Below are 18,114 nucleotides of genomic sequence, written 5' to 3'. Positions count from 1 at the left end.
GTAGAAGTACAAAGGCTAATCTTCGGTCTTCAACAAGTAATGTGAAAAAAAAAAAACAAACTAACGCCTTATTATTTGAAATTGCACTTTATCTCCTTGCTTGGTATTAAAGAAAGTTCCTCAATCCCGAATTGACGTCTTCGCAAACAAGGCAAAAATCATTGCATATAATAAAAAAAAACAAGACATTTACATTTTTAACATAAAAATATTTCCAGTGTCCGCCATTTTATGGTATGGCATCAGCGTTCTACTGTACTCTGGTATCTGGCATTGAAAGCCTAAATTTGGTAATAATTTCGATATAGCAGCTTTTAATTAGGCTGCTGCTTATACCTCCTCGAATATGTATTACCTAGTATGACAAGTATGACATTACTATAAAATTCTTCGTTTGACTGACTGAGTTGAAAAATCCTAAGAGATCGAGGGTATTGCTAAGGCCTGTGTTTGTCTACTGGATAGCGTTGCGCACGTTTGTGGTTGCCCAGTCAAAGGGCTTGTTAAATGTACTTAGTATACAAACTGGACAAATGCAAAGATTAAAAATCAGAGCAGCACCTGGGGCTATTTTGTTCAGAGGTTACAATAGGGACATTTTCATATCATAGGCCCACCCCAAAGGGCTGGTCGAGGGCTGATGTGGGGCATGGTATATGAAAATATCCACGTTTTAACATTTCTACCATATTTTCTCTTCTCACATTCCAGTCTTCAGGCTATACGGAGTAAATCAAGTTATCTCAGACGTGTACATGTTAAACGAGTACATATAATTGTAGGTTAAATACTGAAAAGAAAAACGATGCTTATTGTTATCAGTTACCGTATTACTAGTGTGCATACTGGAATCATCCTGTCTGTCCATCTGGTTGTCCGTAGACATGCTTTTGTCCATGCATATCCTCCCTAACTACGGTAGTGTGCCAATTTAGTTGAAACTTACAAATATATACATCTTGCCTGTCATGTAAATTTGTTCATGCTTAAGGTTAATGGCAAACCCCATGTTATAATTACCTCCATTTAGGACTTTGCGCAGTAGTGGCGTTCCTTGTTTTCAGGTTTAGTCCACGCAACTCTTCCCAAAGTACTGAACCTATTTCCATAGAACTCAGAATACACCTTCTATATAGTGCCTGCTTGAGTTAACTACAATCGGGAAATTATTTTCATAATTACTCCGGTTGAGGTACTTAGTGCAATAATGGATTTTCATGTACATTAGATTCTCTTAATTCTGACTGCTACATTTCTCCATTCAAACTGGATGTACCAGTTGTGCAATCGATTCACATTCACCACGAATGGCCCATGGAACAATCTATGTGAAGCCAAACTAAGCAACATGACGTCCTGGTATTACTTTTAAGGCGTTCTTAGTTTTCTTTCTTTTCTGATTGGAAATGTTGAGATATTTCGAACATCTGGATTCTAGGTTACATTAACTTAGACCTACAAATGGCTTACGAGAAACAGAAGGGCAGAATTAAATGAATGTTCATTCTTGTATTCTTGCGCACGGACATTCAGACCTAAGCCTATATTTGTAAGAGAAAACAGATTCGCTCAATTTGTCATGCAGAGTGTCGAATCCTATAATTGCACATTCAATTTACACTCTACACCTAACAAGGGGTGCATGGTCTCGTGTATTAAAGTGGACTATTGCACAGCATATAATGACATGCATTTTGTAATTGGGCCTACAGTGATTACTTTTAATGCGCGACGGTGTATAGGCTTGTAATCGAATTCATCACCTCTGCTGCATGTATAGGCCTATAGTTTCTTCATGACTTTGGAGAGGCAGTGTGTGGAATCCCACTCTCTGGCCTGGGATTCGTGATTGTTGCTTATTGCCAGACTCCGTGAAGTTTTTACCTGTAACACGCTCATACGCAATATATTGTCGGTACAAGAAACCGAATTGCTCGTAGTAAGCCTTTGACTGGCAAGTTGCTGTCCCGTCGACATGTACCCAAACACGGTAACAGAGCCTATATTAACAGTACATTGTAAAGTAGGGAAGTCATTGTTCCCCGGGCACCCTCTGTAGAGATTCGTTGTTCAACATGCCTAAAGGTGAGCTAAATTACACGCGGCCTCAATATATAGAGAAAGCTGGATTCTGATGAATTATAATAGCCCAAACAATGAACGTTTGGGCTATTATAATATTGATATAATTGTATCTATAGTGTGGTGTTCCCACTTGGGCCTGGTTCAGCGTGGGAAATCGTTATGAGCAGAATTTCGAGAGGCTACCAGGTAGGTATTGTAAGTCGTTGTGCCTAACAGGACGTACACACAATGATCATCTGGAGTGGGGTCAACAATGACATGGGAAGGATTTATTGTCCGGTTGACATTAAACCGTGCAGCGTGACCAAATGTACACCGTTCCACAACCGCACGGTACCATTGTGTACAAATTAAACCAAACGGACTGCATATACTTGGTGCCTGCGGTAAATAGTGAACCTGTAAAGTCCAAGGGAGTTCGAGTGAAACTGTTGATAAATGGTCGCTATGACAATATTTACATGTTTGTGTCACTTTCAGAGAATAACCATAAACATGGCTCGGATATGACCGTCATACCCAGTTCATGGCCGTATACATGCATAGTGATCAGAGGGCGGATATAAGACTAAAGGTGTATTTGCCCTATATAAGATTGGCTCAAGTATATAGATATATTTATACCCAGGAGTGAGCTGGCATTCACAGCTCGACAACCAAAACACTCCAATGTTTACCAAGGATATTTACTCTCACCGAGCTCGCCGACAGTTTTAAGTATATACCAGATTTAACACTTTTGGTGAAGTCAGTTGATACATGCATCGCCGTCAAAGCGACTGGTCATAATGGATCAAGTAATTGTACTGAGGGTATGAGTGTGACTTGTGACTGTATAAAACTCGGTGCTGAGGCTTCTGGAAGTCTATGATATTTGGAGTGGCTACAGTTTCAAGAAGCTATAATTACAAAAGCAGACAACCTTTCTGTGCCGAAAAGCACGATTCAAGACTTTTGGCTCAAAGCGATCATCGTTTAGAATTCTTGTGTTCCAAACTTTCTTGACTCCATAATTCCTACAGAGTTCGAGGTTTCTGGGATGAAGACGTCTTGGTCGTGCAGCGTTTGAACATTTTTGTGCACAAAGCCTCTTTGCTTCAAGGGTCAGTGAAGTTCTTTCAGTCCGCGAAGTGTGCATCTTTCAAGGAGAAACCTTCGAAAATTCAAAGTTAATTGCTGGAAGTCAATTGGTATACCAAGGTCTGCCGTGAATAATGCTTCAGAGAAAAGCTGGGGAAGCGAAGGCCGATGGTTCCCTCGATGGTCGGAAGGTTTCCAAAATGGACAGGGGCGGAGATGGCAGGAAGGTGTCCAAAGTGGACTGCGGCGGAGATGGCAGGAAGGTGTCCAAAATGGGTGGGTCACTAGATGGTCGGAAGGTTTCTGCTGTTCGAGATAGCGACTCGCCTTTCAGAAACGAAACCTCCGCCACCGATTTTGACAAGAGAAGCCTGGCAAGTGCCATGGGGACATCATTAGCCGGTTACCTAGCGACAAAAAGGTTTGCCCGTAAACTTACATCTCGAATAGGTGGCGGGAGCTGGGGAAAACAGTCAAGGGCTTCGAATGTGGACACACTATTCCAGAAGGAGCCAACTTACCGCTTAGAACCGCGAAAGAAGTTCTGTTCCGGTACGGTAAGAAGCATTATAAAGGCTACCCTGGACGGACGTCTGGAAGGTTTTCACTACTCCGCCCAACACGGAGCTGTCCTCAGCAAACTTCTCAGTGAAGAGATCAAAGACAAGGTCAAGGCACTCAGCTTGGATCGGTATAAGATCGTGTGCCAAGTGGCAATAGGGGAGAAAGCTGGCCAGTGTGCTATAGTCACAAGCCGATGCGTCTGGGACCCAAACTTTGACAACTCGGCCACATACACTTTTGAAACCCCCTCAGTATACTGTACTGCCACCGTCTTCGGAGTGTACAGCGAATAGGAGACAATAGATAGTACACATAACATTTACAGTGTTCTAAGTGGACAACGAATAGGAAACATTGGATAGTACAAATAACATTTACAGTGTTCTAAGTGGACAACGAATACGAAACATTGGACAGTACACATAACATTTACTGTGTTCTAAGTGGACAACGAATACGAAACATTGGACAGTACACATAACATTTACAGTGTTCTAAGTGGACAACGAATAGGAAACATTGGATAGTACAAATAACATTTACTGTGTCCTAAGTGGACAACGAATATGAAACATTGGATAGTACACATAACATTTACAGTATTCTACGTCGACAACGAAAATAGGAAACATTGAATGGTACATGTACATACAATGCCGCGAATGTACAAAGCATTGGACACGTGACTGAATATGTGGGTAGCCATATGTTTGTCAGGTTGTCTGCGATGAACTGCGAATAAAAAATCGACTGCTATCTATTGTTATTGAACTCTTGGGGGTTTGGGTATGTTATAGGAAACAATGGATATTATAAAACAGTCATATGAAAAGAAATCGCAGCATATTCAGATCGATCAGAACTTTGACAAATGAACGTGCGGAAAACCCATTTGCTTGACAAAAATATTTGCTCAACAGTGGGTGGAACCGGACTACAGTGATTGTGCGAATGGTAGATTGGCGGTTGGGTTTAATGTGGCTTATTTTTATTTATTTATTTGATTGGTGTTTTATGCCGTACTCAAGAATATTTCGACAGCGGTCAGCTTTATGAATTGAGGATATTGGGTAGAGCCCAGGGGAAACCCACGACCAATTGCAGGTTGCAGACATGCCTTGCCGCGATATACAGCCGGAGAGGAAGCCAGTATGAGTTTGTCTCGGACTCACAGAGACCGCATTGGTGAGAGGCTCCTGGGTCATAGCGCTAACCACCTTGGCCATGGAGGCCCCAATCTAGCTTACCAGTGCATAACCAACCGACGTGACTGTCAATGGCATGCTCTTGGCTCATCATTTGAACATGGACTGTATCATTTTCTAGTCGCCAAGACCATTGCATTTCACAAAGGGTCATTATATGCCTTGATTAACGGCACGAACGTAGAAACTTCAGAATCGTCCCGATCTTCACAGTTCACAGTTCATGACCAATCGGCTTTTAAAGTTACAGATCACAAGTTTACCAAGTAGTTCGAGATGAAGAAAACATAAAAATTACATAAAGTTCAGATGAAAGAGTGCGGAAAGTTAGCTGTAAATGTGGTCAATATTTTTTTCGATTTGCTATGACGAGTATTTGAGACAACCTACTGATATATATATTCTTTGTGAAATGTTTAAATGCGGACGTAACACATGTTTAATAAACATATTCCGTCTTTTCAGCTAACAAATGTGTTCAACTTCGATTTTGATCATATTTCTATATTTATTATATTCATAAATATTATCATAAATTATATTCAGATTAGGTACATGTGTATGGATATAAACGACAAATTTACATTAGACATTTATATATATGTATATATATATATACAGAGAGAGAGAGAGAGAGAGAGAGAGAGAGAGAGAGAGAGAGAGAGAGAGAGAGAGAGAGATGCCTTAGAGCGGATCAGCATTCATCAAGAAAGTTGCTTCAAATGTTGGCTTGAATCATGTTGGGCATAGTTTAGATAACAAAAAATGTATTTGTGTCAGGTATTATTAGAAACAAGGGTTGACACGGAGCATTTGCGTTCACTTCCTCAATACTGCCTCATCAGATTTCTGTACAAAATTTGCGAGTGGTGGCTGTGATGTAAGGCGAACAAACAGATTGAAGACGGCAATCGATTTCTTCTTATGGACGACAATGCTCATTCACATCGTGTCAGAGTGATAAATGTCTTATTTGAACATGCAATGGCTCGCCAATTCCCGGAACTAAATCCCATTGAACATTTGTGGGACCAGTTGAAACAGGTGTATCTCCGTGTTACGATGGTGTCCAATCTTGATGACGTTAGACATCTGCTTCACGCGGAGTGGTTACTCATCCCTCAACGTCGGATCACACGCCTCAGTAACACGATGCAAGCTCACTGTCCCAGTGTGATACAAAAGCGTCATAGTTTAACATTATCTTGTACACGTAGTCAAAATTACCTGAAGTCTGTAAAATTTTCAAAATCCGACCGATAATGCATTTGTGCCTTCTCATTGGAGCACATCTGTATCTACAGAGTAATCCTTGTAACAATATGTTGACTGGATTGGTGAAATACTGTGTGCAAAATTTCACAACGACTTGGTAAATATCTTGGTAAATGTTTTTTTTAAGTGGTGGTGGTGGGATTCACTTTTCCTGTACTGTTTAGATTCAAGTGTATGACTTCACTGCTCAAAAGACAGTGAACTGGACTTGACACCAGTTGAAGACAAGGCAATGCATGTCTCTTACATGTACATCTAAACATCTAAAATGACTCCACCCAATGGAATTCCACACAGAGTGAATGGATTTCCATGTGGAGTTTCATAACGAATAACTCTGTAGAACCAATGCATTTTGACAAGTGTTTGAAACATCAACCTACCAAATCTGGCCCATAAATCACACACATTTTCAACTGAGTAACGCAAGTAATAAGCCAATGAAAGGCAGAAGCACGTATCAGAGTGTCACCAAACAACATGGCTTTGCCATTTATTATACACTTTCGAAGCAACGTAGTCCAATCAAATATAGAAAAATGGAAAGATATATCACACACATTGTCGTATTGACAACGCTTACATCAAATCACATACAAGTCAAGCTCTGCACAGGTATTTACCACTTTGTACACATGGGGGGTGGGGGGCGATATTTACAATGGGCCATGTACACTGAGAAGTTGAGAAAATCAGTATAGCTGCAGTTTTACCCAAGACGGAATGGTATGTCACTTTCAGACTATCACTTACACAACAACTTCCTAGCATAATGACTTCATGACCTGAATCTGAAATGCATTTTGGGGTTTAAAATTGGGGAGGAAAAGCAATATGTAAACATATTGGAGACATACAAGGTAATTAGCTCCTTAAGTCGAACATGAGAAAAGCCAATAGAACCTTTCAATAATCTCCCGAAAAAAGTACATTTACCTATGAATTTTCACCAACTTTCCATTGCAATATGGCCAGGAAGTCACACTTAATTAATAGCAAACTGCCATCATGTATAATCGGTACTTTCAACGTGACAGATAAATCAAATGCCCAGATCACATATTATGTAACAAGATGTTCAGAGGTTCAACTTGATTCACTGAAATACAGGATGACATCATGCTTGAATAATGTGTAAATCCTTCCTGCTTAGTATCAAGTCTTACCCCATTCCAGCTGCCATAATGCATAGCAAACACAGATAATAAGGTCATTGTACAACAAGTCATTGTACACTTTATCTGGATGGCCAGAGCTTGTAGTAATTGTAGGAACCATTATTATTTTGCCAATAAAATACTAAGAACATCTCATGACCTCTGTCAGTTTACACACATAGACAGAACAGCTATACAGCAGATACAATGTGCAAGAATAAATGCCTTACTCTAAAAACTTCAAGAAATATACGTCTTAATTTTTCTGGGCCGCTTCCACAAAGGACAGTAGGTGGACAGAATTTCAAATTCTGTAACCCAAAAAATGAACTGTAAGACAGCATTTCAAAGCTGGCGTTCTGGAATCGACCCATGAACATAATATGAAGTGAACTTCAGTCTACTCTTCATGGGCTGCCAACCATAAGTTTCAGTTTGATGATAAGGCAGTTGTAAACAACTCACATCTTGAGATATAATACTTGTCTCATTGGGTTTTACTCCATACAAAACCATATGATCAATTTCTGCTTGCCTGTCTGATAGTAAAGGGACCTTATGGTCACACTATAGCATAACTGTGAATGAGTTTTCTGACAGAAGGTTTCTAAACCTTTAATACTCAAATCAACCCTGCACATGTGATCTTCATGTTCCTGTATTAGAGTGAGTGAGTCAGTGCTTGGGGTTTAACGTCATGTATTAGATAGATGAGATGGCAGCTCATTCCAAATCAATTTGCTAAGATGACTATTTTGTTTTGCTAGTTAAACCGAAAAACTGGTTTACATACATGCAGTACACATGTAGCTTTGATGCGAGTCCCCATTTGTGCAGGAAAAGGTACCCCATTCTCTATAAATCCTTTAATAATGACTGAATAAGCTGTTGATAAGAGAAACAGGTGTCAGCAATGGTCTATTTTACACTGACACAATAAAGCTGATAGCTCTGACCAAAAACAGTCTTCATGTGCACAACTGTCACCAGAGACCTGATATATCCACAGAGTTCTATGTGTGGAGACACCAGGCTCTCTTCAGACTCCGTCCTGGACTCATAGACCTGCCCAGGCCTCCTCATACCCGATTCAATATGTACAAAATGTGGGGATAGACTGGACTGGAAAGAGGACGGGTTTAGAACTGGTATAGAGTAGAGATCAGTTTATCCCTATACCTTTAACATCAGCTGCTTTATCTACAATATACACACACCCCAAGAGTATTTAAATCTCTCATCAATTCCTGAATGCCCAGTTTTCGAAAATTTACACACACATACACACATTTATATATATATATATATATATACTTTTATATCAGAACATAGCAGTAATGCTTTCAATACAGGACTCTAATTTCCCCATTTTGGACATAGAAACATTATAAATTTCAATATGTACATATACAGAAATATGAGCGTAAGTTGATGAAGAACAGTCAAGCCTGCATCAGAACTACAGATCGCATCCCATTCAGCACATACATAGCACAGTGGACTCAGCCACAAAACAGAGACAAAAGAAATACAATACTGACTGGAACTACATTTCAAAACTCCTTCACAAAAATGCCATAAATGCTTTCAACAAAAAAGCTGTCAAAACAGAAAATATACAACTAATTATAAGACATTTAGAAATTATATATTCCCGACATAAAATACCTTGTCTGCCTTAAGTGTGCGTTGTGGCATTAATTCTCTCTCATTGCATTACTCTTGCAGCATAGATCAATGTGTTACTGATCATGTTATACTGATGACTGATCATGTGTTACACTGATGACTGAACATCTTGAATTTACACTGATGACTGAACATCATGTGTTGCACTTGTAACTGATCATGTGTTTACACTGACGACTTAACGTCATGTGTTGCACTCATCACTGAACATCATGTGTTTCCACTGATGACTGAATATCATGTGTTGCACTCATAACTGATCATGTGTTTACACTGATGACTGAACACCATGTGTTGCACTCATAACTGATCATGTGTTTATACTGATGACTGAACATCATGTGTTGAACTCCTCACTAATCATGTGTTACACTGATGACTGAACACCATGAGCTGCACTTTTGACTATAACCATGTGTTACCTTATGACTAAGCATCATGTGTTACACATAAAACCCTCATCCTCAGAAACGAACCAAAGACATAATTGTACACCTAGGACAGTTCATATGTACAAACATATCATTAGATTCCAAGAGTTAGAAAACTACCTTGAAGATACTGAAATGGGTGTTTTCTCCCAGAATGGTTTCAACAAACCAGATTTCACTGCACATGAACACTTTAGAGACATCTGGCCAACAATATATACAAATTGTTGATGTATTCACTACAGGTAATCATCAAAATGCAAGGATACTATTACATACACACCAATACAACAGAGATATCCCACAGAAGAATAACTAAGAGTAATTGTGGACTTGGATACATATAATCACAGTCATTCATCCTTCACAAACACTATCATGAAGTCTGTAAAAGTTCCATGTTATTCACTATTATACTGGGCAAGCAAATGTCAATTTTGTGACAGAAAAAATGGGCTGAGCAGAACAAATTAGCCAGTATACAAGGCTATATCACAATACAGACAGAACGCCGTTGTAGCTGATGTCTTCACACACACACTGCAGGTAACACAGCAAACTCTTATGTATACCTGAATACCAGCAATAAGCAGAGTGATGCCTCATCCCTCAAGTCCACTATGGGAGGTGAACCCTACTCCCAGTCCACAGCGAGATAATACCACAGACATCAACAGTCAAGTTTCACGTGGCCACAACATCAACACTTGAAGCCCACAGGCACGAAATGAGTATCTTAATGGTTGAACGCAGGGACGCAGTTTTCCCAACAAAATCACATGGGATCATCAAGAAAAGATAAATATATATGTTTATATATTTATATATATATCTCTGTCTATATATATATATCTTGATCAGTCAAGATCAATCCTTGTCTGCCAACTATGTGTGTACACTGGCAATGTGACTGGGTGATCGGGTAAAGAACTGAGGAAATCGCACACATTAGGAATTCTCCTCCACAGACCAGCTTTTTTCACATAGGCTATTAAACAGCCCAGCTGTTCTCTAGAGGTTAGGCCACAGGACAGAAGCACCATACATTGTTCTTGGACAGGGGGCTGAAGAGGAAAGGAGCATCTGGGACACCACAAAATCACCTGTCAGGCCTTATAACACAGCAGTAATATCGTATCGAACACCTTGAACTGTTTGTTATTAGAAAGATTCAAAGATACTTTTCCGCTCTTGCCAGGATGATTTGCGATGGGTAGGTGGTTTCTCTGCGGAACTAGGATGCAGACGGTCTGGTGACAGTGCACGCCGGAGCAGTGGTGAGCTGGGCTCACAGCTCTTGGGACGGGAAAATCCCTTCTTGCCAGTGGGCGTGAGCGTGGATGCCTGGTTTGAGGTGTTCAGGTATGCTGGGATTGTCTGCTGAGGCATATGAGAGGCACCCACCTGGTGCCCATGCAGCACGGCCAGGGGGCTGGGGCTGCGTGTGGGTGATGGAGGCAGTGGGGAGGGGGATGGCGTGCGTGCCAGCGGAGACAGGGGAATATTATGTACAGACTTCCTCCGTGGCGATTTTAGGCTCTGGGCTAGCTTATGCTTCAGTCCGTGCAGGGAACTAGGCCGGCTGAACTGTGCTGAGCTGGCAGGAGAGTTGGGCGCGCTTGAGTTAGGAGAGCTGCTATTGGATGATCCTGGCGAATGCCCGGCATCTGTGGGAGACCAAGAGGTGGAGCAGATAGAGGTGCGTGGCGATCGGCTCACGCGTAGTGGTGTGGAGTGGTTGGTGCTGCCATCGGTGACAGACAGGGACTTGGCAAGTGGGCTGAAGGCGCGGTTCGGGGTTACAGGAGAGCCAGGTAACATCTGCTCCACCTTCCTGTTACTTAACCTTCTCAGTAAGGATCGGCTCTTCTTCTTCTCCCCGCTCCTCTCCCTACTGTGTTTCTTCTTCTGGGACCTCTTGGCCATTTTGCCGGGCGTGACACGCTTCTTGGCGCCGGTGCGGATGGACGTGCTCTCCATGGGGACGCAGCGCATTCTGAGGAGCGAGCCGCTGCTGAGGATGAGTTTGACTACCTGTGTGTGCAGCAGGCTCTGTACGGCGTCATCGTTAATGTGAGTGATCAGATCACCTGGGTGTAATCCAGCCTCAAATGCAGGGCTGTTCTCCTCTACAGCCTGACAGACACAAAAGGAAAGTGAGAGGTATGTTACTAATGTAATTACCAAATCAACTAACTATTAATAGTGACTTATGAGATAGCAGCTAAATGGTATACTGGTAATTAGCCACAAAATTTAGAATCTTTAACTGGACAAAATACCCACAACTGAGTGCCAAAAGAGCTTTTCCCCAGCAGGCATCTATAGCAAAATTATTTGAAAAAGTTATTTGAAAAAAAACATTTATTTATTTACATGACTGTGGTTGAAATAATATCAGACTCTGAGAACATTTCGCTTATGTGAGGTCAGGAGAATCCCTGGATTAAAGACATGAAAAAATACAAAAAAGTTTAGATCTTAGTCCATTGCAAATAAACAATCAAAATTGAAGAGATTCCAGGCTAGTCCATAAACATACTGTATTTGAACATTTTCATATGCTGTGTCATGTGTCAGCAAGCCTGAATGTCTTACCACAACGACATGCTGTAGTGTGTAGATGTCACTGTCTCCAAGGTAGACTCGGATGGCTCTTAGGGTGAAGCCAAAGCCACGGGCACCCTTCTTGATGACTATTGGAGGCTTCAGAGAACGGGCCAGAGGGGAAATTTCCCGGCTTGGGGAAGCGTCACGGGAACTGGTGCTGGAACCCCCAGGAGAATTCATTGGCTGTGACACAATCTCATCTGCAACACACAGATTTCTTCATGAATTTTTAAATTCTCACAGCTGCAGGATTAACAGTTTTCTTTCTCGAATACCTTATTTAGAGAGGGTAAAACCATCAAATTTTCCCACGAGTGATGCACATATATGATCGTCATACTCATGGAAGACAGGTGTTTATCAGGTAGCCGAGAAAAACTTACCAAGAGCTGTGAAAGTCTCTGAGAGTGCTTACTGAACACTTTATTCTGACTGAATTTTTCATGTAATACCAAATGCTTATTGTCTTTGTAATAAGAAGAAAATTAGACAGAGTGTGAGTGCCGTACCTGTGGGTTGGATGTAGAGTGAGAGTGCCGTACCTGTGGGTTGGATGTAGAGTGAGAGGGCCATACCTGTGGGTTGGATGTAGAGTGTGAGTGCCGTACCTGTGGGTTGGATGTAGAGTGAGAGTGCCGTACCTGTGGGTTGGATGTAGAGTGTGAGTGCCGTACCTGTGGGTTGGATGTAGAGTGAGAGGGCCATACCTGTGGGTTGGATGTAGAGTGTGAGTGCCGTACCTGTGGGTTGGATGTAGAGTGTGAGTGCCGTACCTGTGGGTTGGATGTAGAGTGTGAGTGCCGTACCTGTGGGTTGGATGTAGAGTGAGAGGGCCATACCTGTGAGTTGGATGTAGAGTGAGAGGGCCGTACCTGTGGGTTGGATGTAGAGTGAGAGTGCCGTACCTGTGGGTTGGATGTAGAGTGAGAGGGCCATACCTGTGGGTTGGATGTAGAGTGTGAGTGCCGTACCTGTGGGTTGGATGTAGAGTGTGAGGGCTGTACCTGTGGGTTGGATGTAGAGTGAGAGGGCCGTACCTGTGGGTTGGATGTAGAGTGTGAGTGCCGTACCTGTGGGTTGGATGTAGAGTGTGAGTGCCGTACCTGTGGGTTGGATGTAGAGTGTGAGTGCCGTACCTGTGGGTTGGATGTAGAGTGAGAGGGCCGTACCTGTGGGTTGGATGTAGAGTGAGAGTGCCGTACTTGTGGGTTGGATGTAGAGTGAGAGGGCCATACCTGTGGGTTGGATGTAGAGTGTGAGTGCCGTACCTGTGGGTTGGATGTAGAGTGAGAGGGCCGTACCTGTGGGTTGGATGTAGAGTGAGAGTGCCGTACCTGTGGGTTGGATGTAGAGTGAGAGGGCCTACCTGTGGGTTGGATGTAGAGTGTGAGTGCCGTACCTGTGGGTTGGATGTAGAGTGTGAGTGCCGTACCTGTGGGTTGGATGTAGAGTGAGAGGGCCGTACCCGTGGGTTGGATGTAGAGTGTGAGTGCCGTACCTGTGGGTTGGATGTAGAGTGAGAGTGCCGTACCTGTGGGTTGGATGTAGAGTGAGAGTGCTGTACCTGTGGGTTGGATGTAGAGTGTGAGTGCCGTATCTGTGGGTTGGATGTAGAGTGTGAGTGCCGTACCTGTGGGTTGGATGCAGAGTGAGAGGGCCGTACCTGTGGGTTGGATGTAGAGTGAGAGGGCCGTGGCAGATGAGGATTTCTTCAGACTAGATTTGCGGGTCACATGTTTGGTGTCGGCGCCCTTCTCTCGGTTTTCATCCACTGGAGACAACTCTACTTAAAACACAAACACATGCGGAGAGGTTAGTGTGTATTCTGTGCAAAAACGGCTAGAGGGCTCAATATTTATTAATTTCCTGAGACATTTACGCTGTACTCAAGAATAAGATCGCAATATGGTGGGAGGAAATCGAGCAGATCCCGGGGGAAATCAGCGAGCATCCGCAGGTTGCTTTCAGCCTTTCCTACTTAAGACCGGACAGGAAAATGAGAGCTCAATATTAAAATCAAGAACTGTTTTAATACTGTTCTATACCACAACTTCTGAAAAGCATTCTGCAGATGAAAGGTCATACAGGCCTAAAACCACGGGATCTGAAAAGAGACAGTCTAGACTGATGTGTTCTTTGACATTCTGCCAGAAAGTTGTCTCATTGTGGGCGTTACCTTTGGAGAGATCGGTGTCCTCGAGCGTGGAGATGGAGAATTTGGGTATGCTGCGAGATGTGGAGCTTGATGACTGCTGTGGTGAGTTGTCGCTCTCGTTCTGTGATGTATCAGTCGTGTCAAGGCTTGACTTGGGTGTCCTGAACATAACAGAAGCAAGCAATGAATAAATAACAGTGTGGACTTGAACTGTGTCGACTCATTGGGAATAAATGGTCTTCAAAAGAACATCAATAACTTTTCAGACAATTTAAAGGACTAATTTATTTCAGCACCCCAAGTTTTGTTGACTTTTTATCCCTCATTTACATGTGCAATTAAGTTACTAGTTTTTAAGTAGGCTGATAAAATTACAGTTTTTGTGAACTGGAAAATCCAACCAATATAGTTTTTTCTCCAAAATCAACTGAAAAAATGGGCATACATTATACTGAAAGTTGCTCTTTCATGTGTGAAAAGGCTGCGGAATTAGTGTACAGAAAACATAAGAGAACATATTGGTATGACTTCAGACAGAACATGTTAAAATGTACATGTCGTAATGGCCTTGTGCAAATAAAACTTAGATTTGGTAGCAAGGCTATCACAAATCTCGCCAAAACTTTAGCTCAACACATAGATGTAGTACTGAAATTGCGACGCCTATGCTCAGGTACGACAAAAGCTACGCCTGAACTTTGTACATGCCAGCTAACAAGAGTGTTTTCATTTACAGCTACAATCCTACTTAAGTCCTGAACACCTCCTTTCAGCTGTCCTCTGATAGACTGTCCAATCTGTCCCTATCTCTGGCTGTATGTAACCTATCTCAGGTGAGCTATACGTATCCTATCTCAGGTGAGCTGTACATACCCAATCTCAGGGGAGCTGAAAACTTCCTCCTCCAGCTTCAGCGTGCTAACGTCCGTCCGCGAACCGGTCGTGTCAGATGTTGAGCTGCCCTTTCTCATTGTCACCTGCACTTCTAGAGAGCTGTCTGAGCATTCTGATTGGTTGGAGTCTTTTCTCTCCACCGGGGATTTGTCTGGAGGGATTTTCTTCACTGGGCTCGAGTGTCGTGGGCCATGCATCCTCTCTCGCCTCTCCTGTACAAAACGCATAAGGCTCTCTTAGGTTTCTGTTTTATCAGACAGGTGATAATATAATTTTGTATAACAAGGCAAAGTAAATCACAGTTGCGTGTGTTACTTGCACGAATATTCCAGAATTATGTCACCTGCCCTGTTAACAACTATTTGGATTCTGAGCAGGGCTGAGGTACAACATATACAGGTTTCTTAACAATCTTTGGTCAAGTGATCTATAAAGAATGTTGAGACATCTACTTCTACAAGAAAATTGAAAAGCTACATGTATCGACTTCTGAAATATTTAAGTTTGAAAACATATTTTTCACACAAATGATGATGTGCCTTGAGGCTATATCTAGCTCCTCCTCTTCCTGTACACCTTGTTATAATGTGGAGAACAGGAGTGTGTATGTGTATATATGTGGTAGGATGCACTGTGCTGGCCTGGCCTTACCTCCAGCTCCTCTATCTTGCTGTACACCTTGTTATAATGTGGAGAACAGGAGTGTGTATGTGTATATATGTGGTAGGATGTACTGTGCTGGCCTGGCCTTACCACCAGCTCCTCTATCTTGCTGTACACCTTGTTATATTGTGGAGAACAGGAGTGTGTATGTGTATATATGTGGTAGGATGTACTGTGCTGGCCTGGCCTTACCTCCAGCTCCTCTATCTTGCTGTACACCTTGTTATAATGTGGAGAACAGGAGTGTGTATGTGTATATATGTGGCAGGATGTACTGTGCTGGCCTGGCCTTACCTCCAGCTCCTCTATCTTGCTGTACACCTTGTTATATTGTGGAGAACAGGAGTGTGTATGTGTATATATGTGGCAGGATGTACTGTGCTGGCCTGGCCTTACCTCCAGCTCCTCTATCTTGCTGTACACCTTGTTATAATGTGGAGAACAGGAGTGTGTATGTGTATATATGTGGCAGGATGTACTGTGCTGGCCTGGCCTTACCTCCAGCTCCTCTATCTTGCTGCACACCTTGTTAAAATGTGGAGAACAGGAGTGTGTATGTGTATATATGTGGCAGGATGTACTGTGCTGGCCTGGCCTTACCTCCAGCTCCTCTACCTTGCTGCACACCTTGATGTGGAGAACAGGAGTGTGTATGTGTATATATGTGGCAGGATGTACTGTGCTGGCCTGGCCTTACCTCCAGCTCCTCTATCTTGCTGTACACCTTGTTATAATGTGGAGAACAGGAGTGTGTATGTGTATATATGTGGTAGGATGTACTGTGCTGGCCTGGCCTTACCTCCAGCTCCTCTATCTTGCTGTACACCTTGTTATAATGTGGAGAAAAGGAGTGTGTATGTGTATATATGTGGCAGGATGTACTGTGCTGGCCTGGCCTTACCTCTAGCTCCTCTATCTTGCTGTACACCTTGTTATAATGTGGAGAACAGGAGTGTGTATGTGTATATATGTGGCAGGATGTACTGTGCTGGCCTGGCCTTACCTCCAGCTCCTCTATCTTGCTGTACACCTTGTTATAATGTGGAGAACAGGAGTGTGTATGTGTATATATGTGGTAGGATGTACTGTGCTGGCCTGGCCTTACCTCCAGCTCCTCTATCTTGCTGTACACCTTGTTATAATGTGGAGAAAAGGAGTGTGTATGTGTATATATGTGGTAGGATGTACTGTGCTGGCCTGGCCTTACCTCTAGCTCCTCTATCTTGCTGTACACCTTGTTATAATGTGGAGAACAGGAGTGTGTATGTGTATATATGTGGTAGGATGTACTGTGCTGGCCTGGCCTTACCTCCAGCTCCTCTATCTTGCTGTACACCTTGTTATATTGTGGAGAACAGGAGTGTGTATGTGTATATATGTGGCAGGATGTACTGTGCTGGCCTGGCCTTACCTCCAGCTCCTCTATCTTGCTGTACACCTTGTTATAATGTGGAGAACAGGAGTGTGTATGTGTATATATGTGGCAGGATGTACTGTGCTGGCCTGGCCTTACCTCCAGCTCCTCTATCTTGCTGTACACCTTGTTATAATGTGGAGAAAAGGAGTGTGTATGTGTATATATGTGGCAGGATGTACTGTGCTGGCCTGGCCTTACCTCCAGCTCCTCTATCTTGCTGTACACCTTGTTATAATGTGGAGAACAGGAGTGTGTATGTGTATATATGTGGTAGGATGTACTGTGCTGGCCTGGCCTTACCTCCAGCTCCTCTATCTTGCTGTACACCTTGTTATAATGTGGAGAACAGGAGTGTGTATGTGTATAGATGTGGTAGGATGTACTGTGCGGGCCTGGCCTTACCTCTAGCTCCTCTATCTTGCTGTACACCTTGTTATAATGTGGAGAACAGGAGTGTGTATGTGTATATATGTGGTAGGATGTACTGTGCTGGCCTGGCCTTACCTCCAGCTCCTCTATCTTGCTGTACACCTTGTTATAATGTGTAGAAAAGGAGTGTGTATGTGTATATATGTGGTAGGATGTACTGTGCTGGCCTGGCCTTACCTCTAGCTCCTCTATCTTGCTGTACACCTTGTTATAATGTGGAGAACAGGAGTGTGTATGTGTATACATGTGGCAGGATGTACTGTGCTGGCCTGGCCTTACCTCCAGCTCCTCTATCTTGCTGTACACCTTGTTATATTGTGGAGAACAGGAGTGTGTATGTGTATATATGTGGCAGGATGTACTGTGCTGGCCTGGCCTTACCTCCAGCTCCTCTATCTTGCTGTACACCTTGTTATAATGTGGAGAACAGGAGTGTGTATGTGTATAGATGTGGTAGGAT

General features: G+C 42.7%; 2 protein-coding genes across 7 annotated transcripts in view; one reads left to right on the top strand and one right to left on the bottom strand.

Moving 5' to 3' along the window:
- Positions 1 to 2,837: 2,837 nt before the first annotated feature.
- LOC135471613 (uncharacterized) lies at positions 2,838 to 5,422 on the top strand. The gene has a single exon (XM_064750904.1). The coding sequence runs from the start codon at positions 3,300 to 3,302 to the stop codon at positions 4,020 to 4,022; it is 723 nt and encodes a 240-aa protein (XP_064606974.1). The 5' UTR covers positions 2,838 to 3,299; the 3' UTR covers positions 4,023 to 5,422.
- A 3,247-nt stretch (positions 5,423 to 8,669) lies between these two features.
- LOC135471641 (microtubule-associated serine/threonine-protein kinase 2-like) overlaps positions 8,670 to 18,114 on the bottom strand; it is a 124,387-nt gene continuing 114,942 nt past the window's right edge. For 5 of the 6 annotated variants that reach the window (XM_064750945.1, XM_064750948.1, XM_064750949.1 and 2 more), the window contains 5 exons: positions 15,125 to 15,357; positions 14,273 to 14,412; positions 13,760 to 13,882; positions 12,085 to 12,296; positions 8,670 to 11,622 (listed from right to left, as the gene is read on the bottom strand). In XM_064750945.1, the coding sequence (XP_064607015.1) occupies positions 10,648 to 11,622; positions 12,085 to 12,296; positions 13,760 to 13,882; positions 14,273 to 14,412; positions 15,125 to 15,357 (1,683 nt within the window). In that variant the 3' untranslated portion in view covers positions 8,670 to 10,647. The remainder of the gene's footprint in view (positions 11,623 to 12,084; positions 12,297 to 13,759; positions 13,883 to 14,272; positions 14,413 to 15,124; positions 15,358 to 18,114) is intronic. The other variant, XM_064750946.1, reaches the window with a different exon arrangement.

The sequence above is a fragment of the Liolophura sinensis genome, chromosome 7, assembly GCF_032854445.1.
Source record: "Liolophura sinensis isolate JHLJ2023 chromosome 7, CUHK_Ljap_v2, whole genome shotgun sequence".
Lineage (NCBI taxonomy): Eukaryota > Metazoa > Mollusca > Polyplacophora > Chitonida > Chitonidae > Liolophura > Liolophura sinensis.
The sequence above is the reverse complement of the archived record's forward strand: the minus strand, read 5'-3'. Positions and strand labels throughout refer to the sequence as shown.

Bases quoted from the DNA above. Each gene is read 5' to 3' on its own strand.
- LOC135471613 (XM_064750904.1), top strand. From the start codon at position 3,300: ATGCTTCAGAGAAAAGCTGGGGAAGCGAAGGCCGATGGTTCCCTCGAT.